Source organism: Mycetomoellerius zeteki, unplaced genomic scaffold, assembly GCF_001594055.1.
Source record: "Mycetomoellerius zeteki isolate Tzet28-1 unplaced genomic scaffold, Tzet1.0 scaffold287, whole genome shotgun sequence".
Lineage (NCBI taxonomy): Eukaryota > Metazoa > Arthropoda > Insecta > Hymenoptera > Formicidae > Mycetomoellerius > Mycetomoellerius zeteki.
Genome location: NW_017257268.1, coordinates 183,063 through 191,391, shown reverse-complemented (window position 1 = coordinate 191,391; position 8,329 = coordinate 183,063). Strand labels below are relative to the sequence as shown.

General features: G+C 31.9%; 2 protein-coding genes across 3 annotated transcripts in view; one reads left to right on the top strand and one right to left on the bottom strand.

The window, feature by feature from the left end:
• Window positions 1-1,731, bottom strand: part of LOC108724278 (ejaculatory bulb-specific protein 3) — a 3,329-nt gene extending 1,598 nt beyond the window's left edge. Inside the window, exon 1 of the mRNA XM_018450584.1 lies at window positions 1,342-1,731. Coding sequence (XP_018306086.1) covers window positions 1,342-1,528 — 187 coding nt within the window. The 5' untranslated portion in view covers window positions 1,529-1,731. The remainder of the gene's footprint in view (window positions 1-1,341) is intronic.
• Window positions 1,732-3,929: 2,198 nt separating this feature from the next.
• On the top strand, window positions 3,930-7,791 carry LOC108724274 (hexosaminidase D). 2 transcript variants are annotated; one of them, XM_018450576.1, is made up of 9 exons: window positions 3,930-3,995; window positions 4,091-4,145; window positions 5,626-5,841; window positions 6,005-6,353; window positions 6,433-6,507; window positions 6,606-6,801; window positions 6,881-7,156; window positions 7,395-7,481; window positions 7,561-7,791. In XM_018450576.1, exons 1-9 carry the CDS (start codon window positions 3,946-3,948, stop codon window positions 7,733-7,735), a joined length of 1,479 nt encoding a protein of 492 aa, XP_018306078.1. In that variant the 5' UTR covers window positions 3,930-3,945; the 3' UTR covers window positions 7,736-7,791. The 2 variants fall into 2 exon arrangements, with proteins under 2 accessions (XP_018306078.1, XP_018306077.1); XM_018450575.1 differs by having other exon boundaries at window positions 6,579-6,801.
• Window positions 7,792-8,329: the final 538 nt, after the last annotated feature.

The following is an 8,329-nucleotide window of genomic DNA, read 5'->3' as shown; positions in this document are numbered from 1 at the left end:
TTTTATATAATGTCAAAGTACATATATATCATATTTAGTGATTCAAGATTGAATTATTTAAAGCATTTTAAGATCTAGCTTCGACCGTATAGGGCTCTTATTTATCGGTTATGTTTCTCACATACACGCGGTCTGAAAAATATTATTGAATTTTTATATTTCGTAAACTAAATCTATTTACTAGTAGACTTTAATTTGGACTTCCATGTTATTATATAAATTTGTATAGTATCGTTTTTATATGGCCTCATCAATTTCTTTTATTAAATTGACATTTTTTATGAAATTACTGTTCATTCCTTGGGTTTATAATTTTCTAAAAAAATTTTTTCCGTTTTATTATTATAAAATGTTTAAATTACATGTATAATTAACATTATTATAATTATTAATATTTAAATGTGTAACAGCATTAATGATTAATTAAATGCATGCTGTATTTCATTGTTTACGTAATTGAAATTTTTTATACAAATTGGAATACTTTTCAGAGAATTGCTCTGAGGAACCTTATATCTTCTTTTTTAAAATTTTTCATATATTTGTATGTGAATTTTAATATACTCTATAAAAAATAGTAAATTCTAAAATATTCTATAAAATATTCTATTCTAAGATTTTTTTTTTCTTATTCTGTAATTTTTGAAGAAGACTTATAAAGTTCGAAGGTATTTTACAGAAATCTTTATAAATTTGAAATATAATAAATTCTTACAGGTATTAAAATTTTTTCATTAGAGATAATAAATAAAAATATTGATAAAGATTAAAACTTAAACTGTTTACGTGAACTTTATAATACAAAAATTCTGTAACTTAACATACATAATATAATGTATAGAATCAAATATAAAATGAGATTTACAATTAATAAACTTTATAAGATAAAGTTCACATAAATGTAACTTTATATATTGAATAACAATATAAATACAATATATGTACATAAAATATTTACATACAAAAAATTATGTAAACTTAATAATATAGAGTTTACGTACATACAAATTTCATTATACATATATGTTACCGTTATTACGTACATGCAAAAGAAAGCCCGGATGTAACACGCGCGAGAAAGTTCACAGCAATAATTATGTAATAGAGAGAGTGTATGTTGAATTCTCTGCTGTAATTACAATTACAATCTATATATTTGTTCGTTTTGTGTATTTTTTAATTGTTTGAGTATTTTCTAATTGAAAAATTCCAAGCAAAGTGCTGAATATTTAGTTTTATTCCAAGTAAAAAATAAGAACAGAAACGTCATTGTAACTTTTAAGGCCTAAATCAATTAAATGATCTATGCTCGACTCTTTTAATTTCTTCTTTCCTACTTACTTCTCAACTCACGACCTTCAGCGGTGCAAGGTCCCTCGTCCATCAGGCACCGAATGTAATTGGTGAGAACACGATTATTTTGGAGGATCTTGTCCACGTTTACGTCGTCGTATTTTCTAGTATATTTTTCGTTTGCGATGGCCGAAGTCACCAGTGAGACCAATAAAACCAGAAAATATCCCTTCATCGTATGATATTATAGGTGCATAAAAATCAATGAATACAAAAAAAGAACAACTTTTTTAGCTGATAAGACCGCAGGCAAGAGCGAAAAACTAAAGCGATCCATCAGCGGTGGCTAGCTTTTATATAGTCGAGTGGAAGATGGAGGATGGAGGCCGAATCGAACGGAGGGGCCTCTTGTCGCACAATATCCCGAACATTCCAATTGCCTCCCAAGTATACAGTATAGATGTTTTCCAGCAAGAGATATAAATGATTTACATAGTGTAACACAGAATCATAATTATATATTCTTGTGGTTTGCTAATGTTAAACGAAGATAAAGTCAGATGTGTTCAGATCATTGTGTTACACTGACTTTTACTGAAAGCATCAATACATATCTGAATGCTTGTGCTCTACCAACATTTTAATTGTTCACTCCTATCTATATCGATTTGTGATTGAAATGATACAACATATTCCCGATAAAAGTATTAGATATATATATTATATAGTTATATAAAAACTATCAATTTTCATCTATAAATAATATCGGTGTAATAAATTTCCTGACATAATTCTGACAAAATCTTTAATTAATTATTATGTAATTCTAAGAGTATATAATGAATACGATTAGTAATTTTTTAATAAAATTATCTTGAATTTCAGAGAAAATTTTTAAATTATCTTATAAAACGTACGTACATAATATGCAATCTTTTTGTATGTATGTTACAATGTTAGAATCTTTTATCTAATTATAAGTTATTAAAATGCATAACTCGTCGAGTCTTTGACCCACTTTATTAGCAGAGTTACCTTTCGGATTACACCGAGAGAAACTTGGTAAATCATGTATACTTAAATTGTTTATCGTGCTGAAACGTAAAGTATATTTGATATCATAAGTAAGATGATGTTGATCTATAAAGTTTATAAAATCGTATATATTTGTTATAATTTATTGATTAAACTTTTCTTGATAGAAATGCCACATTATTATGTTTAAAAATAATTGTTACATTTTTCTACTATGAATATTTTCTATTAATTTACTACAGCTTTAATAAAAATACATTAAAGCAGTGAATAATGCTTCCAAGAATCGTTTATGAAGTAAGCCAATTGAATGACACAAGCTGTCGAAACATGTGACACACGAGGAGAAAGTGGTTTCAATTTTTCGATGAAACGTTATAAACGTATCCATAAAAATTAACACGTGCATTTACTAGAGTAGAGCGAAAAAATAAAAACTTCGATACAGCGCATGTGGAAAATTTGTAGCAGGAATCTATTTATAGAAACATGCCTATAAAATTTTATTTCAATAAAATAATTTTTACCTTTATCGTGTATAAACTATATTTATATATTTTTAGGGGCTAAGATAGATGTCATTCCCTAATTCATACCATTTCAGGTTGATAATATTTTTAAGATTTTTTTATATTTATTATTATATTATTTATTTATGTTTTAAGAATTAAAAATCAATTTTTAAATAAATTGTTTATCTCTACGTTTGGCCGTGGCAGCCATTTTAATAAATAGATAGCACATATATAGAGCGATTTTACAATTTTCAAGCATTTTGATCCTGGTGGAAAAATTTCGCTGAATTATTTCACGTTTTGAAACACTTTTTAGCAAAATTTCAGCATTTCAGAGAAATTTCAGTTTAATTTCAGCGATTTTTAGCTAAAATATTCATTTTTAGCAAAATTTCAGCAAAAATTTCAGAGTAATTTCAGTTCAGTTTCAACGATTTTTCAGTATGTTAGCTGAAAAATTCACTTTCAATGAAATTTCAGCAAATTTCAGCAATTTCGATGAAATGTTCCAAAACGTGGCATAATTTCAGCGAAATTTTTTCACCAAGGTTGAACGTTAATTATTACACTCTTATTCTATTTATTCGATTTGAAAAAAAAACCCATTCGCTTAGATTTCATAGATCTTTCTTTTACGTCATTACAACTGTTTTCCCTAAAGTTAATTTCACTTTTCATGTTTCCGCCCTAGGGAAAAAGTTACATGATCGCTACCGGCTGTGTTGATATTCCCAGTATTTGCCATCCGAGTGCCACCCAAGCCATTATTCCATCCTTTGTTTACCAAATGGCTGCGTTCAGCAGAGAAAGCAGCTTTGCAACTGTTGTAAAATTCTTCAATACGATTGGTTCTTGCTTTTGGTTCCTGACAGATCTAAATGTATAAACCAATCATATTGAAGAATTTTACAACAGTTGCAAAGCTGCTTTCTCTGCTGAACGCAGCCAATGTTAAACAAGACTGAAATGACACTCGGGGAGCACCCGGGTGGGAATCCGAACACACTCCTCACTCCTGGATACACAGTATTGTAAAAATTCCCTATTGAGTTCGTTCCGCGCCAAAGCCGTCGTTCTCTCTTTGACCAATGTCGTCTGACCGATGAATGGAATGGGAGAAAAGATGGACGCCTTGACGTTGGGTTCGCACAGGTAAGGTAACACAACTGACAAGACTGACACAAATCTTCGCGTATTTCTCGATGAATGAAATGTTGCAACTCGGCAAATCACCCTTTCTTTTTCAGACTAGTCCACCTTGACTTGAAGGGCGCACCGCCGCGGACCTGCTACTTCGAAAAGGTACACGCGGCGTGTAAACGCTTGAGGCTGATAGCCTCTTCTACGTGCGTCAACACGTTCAGAAACTCGCACCGTTTATTATTTTCCCATTTAAAATTCGTGCGACGGACACATTCCTTTCTCGCCTAATCACTGTCCGGTATATAATCCTGATTTCTTTCGCTCGTTACGAATTGCGTTTCGAACTTGTCACATGCTGGTGACTTTTGTTTACACTTGATATGAGGAGAAACGCAAATGAATGCTACATCGTCGGAAATTGTATTTTAGGGTGCTTTCCAACAAGAGAAAGTATAACACAGTCATTTTATCTGTTTAACATTGGCAAACAATAAAGATGTAATAATTTACTGGATTTTACATGTGTCATCTGTGGATGCCTTCCAGCAACGTACACAGGCGACACAATAGGTCTGTTCGCATTGCTTATACTTTTTGCACCTAGTGGAAAATCTTCGCTTTCTCTCTTTTCAACGCTCAAATATATATCTATCTAATTTTCAGTTTAAAATTTTTTAGTTTTCAAACAACATAAACAGACCTTACGTCCAGTGTACTATTTTTCTGTGCTTTCCAGTAACTATCCTAGATAGCAAAGCGTATCTCAACAAAATCGCACAAATCTGTGATTGCTTATAATGCTGTAGATTTGTCTTCAATGATTTCGAATATATCGACATTGTAGCAACGTGCAGATAACAATGTGTATATGTATTGCCAGCAATTTAGCTAAACAGCAAGATAGCTGCAAATGTTATCTTGCGTTGTCGGCAATATGACAGCATTGTATGATGCTGTATATTATTATGGCAACATGATGGCAATAGTACGAATTTTGATGATGGCGATTTTAAAGTTGTCAGTAAATTGCTGGCAAGTTGCTACTCAATGTTATCATATTGTGAAGACATCAAATTGCCAACAAATGAGGACTCGGTTGCTGCAATTCTGATAGCAACACATTTAGCAACAAGACAGACACGGTGCTATCTGGATATGACACAAGTCGACACAATCATACACAGATAAAATCCTGTGTAAAATAAGATAAATATATATTCGGACATTAAAGAGGAAGAAAACAAAGATGCTTGGGTGCAAAAGTGCAAGCAACGCAAATAGACCTCTTGTTTTACATCTAATGAATGATAAAGACAGAATGATGATCATAAACGCTTTAAAGCGTGTGAGCGTCAAACCGAACGCAGTTCGGTTGTAATCGATTCCTTGAACACAATCAATTGTGTTTGTGACGTTTGTGTCTCTTGCTGGAAAGCACTATTAATAGCTTACAACTGGATCCAAAAATATATTTCAATAAATTGATGAATATGTAATGAATGAAAATTCAATGCTGTAAAAAAGAACACATTGATATATATTTCATTGAACAAAAGATTAAACTCTTTACTGCATTTGCACTTCGTGTGTTTGATTAATCGATGAATTAAAAAACGATTATGATCAATATAATTTACAGCTCTTTCCATTGTTGCGAACATGGGGAGCTACTGGACTATTATTGGAATGGGAAGACACATTTCCTTACAACCGAGAACTCTCTCCAATAGGAAGCAATGGTCCGAGCACCTTAGCGAGTGGATACACAGTTCAGGAGGCTAGACATATCCTGCAGATTGCAGGTGATTGCGGTTTAGCAGTTGTTCCGTTGGTACAGACTTTTGGTCACATGGAGGTATAGCAAAAATTATTTCATTGATTTTATATTGGATTATTTTGTACAAAGCTTATAGCTACTATGTAATCTTATATTTTTTTTTATTTTCAAAATTGTAAAATTCCAGAGATTATTTTCAAATTCCAGTTGTGATGTTATTTAGTATGATTTTATATTACAGTTTATTTTGAAACATGACGAATGGAGATCATTGCGCGAAGTGGAGCCTTTTCCAAGTTCTATTTGCCCATCAAATCCGAGAACTCTTCTAGTGGTGAAGTCGTTGATACGTCAGATTGTTAGCTTTCATCCTGACATACAGTATCTGCATATAGGATCTGATGAAGTATGGCATCTAGGCCTTTGCTCAGTCTGCACCAAACGAGCTGCAGCTAGCAAATATGGCAAATCGTCATTGTATCTGGAACATATTCTGGTGATAGCCCAATACATTCAAGAAACCTATCCATATCTAAAGATCATCATCTGGGATGACATGCTGAGGTCGATAGACTTACAGGTTTTGAACGGTATCTTGCTCTACAGCTTGATTGCAACGTTTGATCGCGCAGATCTCTTCATGCGATCAATATTTCTTTCTTTTTGTAGAACATTACATCGGCAAATATGTGGAACCCATGGTGTGGCATTACAATCCCAGGGACAATTTTTCTTTACCCGATGGTATTTTTTCTTTTTCCTCTTTTAATACTTTTCCTTTTTTATATATTAAGAAATTTAAAAATATTTGCTAGATTATGACTGTTATATCAAATTATTAGGATTGTGGGATAAGTACAGCACGGTCTTTCCCAATATTTGGACAGCAACCGCATTCAAAGGAGCTACTGGCTCTGCACAACATATACCTATAATACGACATCACATAAGCAATCATGAAAAATGGTTGGAAGAACTGGGAGTTCATGTGAGTAAGGTGCATGAATTTCGTGGTACAGCATTCACCGGCTGGTCAAGGTAAGAGATAAATCAGAAAATGTTTAAGAACTATCTTGAAATATTGATCCTTGACTGTATTGATCAATGATAATTTTAGATATGATCATTATGCTACGCTGTGTGAATTATTGCCCACGGCAATACCATCATTAGCTCTATGTTTGAAAGTTTGGCTCTACGGTTATTCGGAACAAACGCACACCCAGGTTGCAAAGAGCTTGGGATATATTGATCATCCGTTGCATATAACTCCACAGCTTAGACCAGTCCCGATTCCTAGCAATTTGCTTTTTCCCGGATGGCAAGTAGCTGTGGGCATGGAATGGTTTCTTAACTTCAAGACCAAATTTCACAATATTGTCACCAGCGATCAGTAAGCACAGAGAACGCTTTATATATCTGAAATTTTTATTTTGAACTCGCAAAACATTTTTGGTAATTTTTTGTCTTTTGACGATTTCTTCTGAAGAAATAGGATTATTGCATATAAAATGGAATATCTTTAAATATATTTAAAAAACGAAAGCGTTTTCTCTTAAATATTAGAAATCCAAAGAAGCTGAGAAATGTTGCATATCGATTGTATTCATAAAATGATTATTCCCGGACAGGATCATGACGTGGATGAATTCATGGCAAGTGGCAAATAATTATACAAATCCCATGCAACTGGAGAACTTGGTACCTGCTTTTACGGAGTGAGTAGCAATCGTTTCATAACAATCGTCCACATAAACGATGTACTACATTTCGCAGGTATATAATCTATTATTCCAGATTATTATTGGAATTATCTTCTTTGGAAGGTTATCTAAGAGTTCAAATGGAAGCAATTTTCTTTTCGTCGATGATTGAAGAATGGGTAGGCACCAATATTCAGCCGATGAAAATAAAATTAATAGAACTAAAACAGACCACGGAGAATCAGTTAAAAATAAATAGTCGTGTGTAATAATTCTTTCACTTGAAAAATTGGCGATCAATCCCAAATGTATAACAATATGATTTTGAAAAACAATTACGATTAATGATTGGATAATCAACTATTTCTTCGATGTAGAATGAAATTATTTTTGTATATAGTAAATCTATAAAATGTCAGATATCTACTATTTTGACGTTAACTTATTTTTAAAAAGAGAAATATAACTGAAAAATTAAAAAAACATAGTTTTCTAAAGAAGATATGAATTATTTTAGTACTACATACAAAAAGCAAGAAGCTTTTGTCGATATATGAGATGCTCTGTGATATCTTGGCTATGAAAGGGTAACTATGATTAAATTACAAATGATATTTAATAGTTAAGGGACAATCCCTTGTTATTTAATCCCTATGTTTAAACCCCATATTTTTATTTCAAACACTTGCAAATATCAATTTTTAATAAACAAATGTCTCTTTTCTTATATAGATTAGTAAAATTGTGAGATTAATAGACTTGAAATAAGAACAAATATACACTATGGACGGTATACAGTGTTTTATTTGAAGTGATACAGAGGAGTCGATCTTAAAAAAAAAAACATTAAAAAATATATTAGG

Coding starts and splice junctions, on each gene's coding strand:
- LOC108724274 (XM_018450575.1), top strand. CDS start 3,946: ATGAATGGAATGGGAGAAAAGATGGACGCCTTGACGTTGGGTTCGCAC. Junction 4,146..5,625: donor GGACCTGCTACTTCGAAAAG/GTACACGCGGCG, acceptor TATAATTTACAG/CTCTTTCCATTGTTGCGAAC. Junction 6,802..6,880: donor GCATTCACCGGCTGGTCAAG/GTAAGAGATAAA, acceptor TGATAATTTTAG/ATATGATCATTATGCTACGC.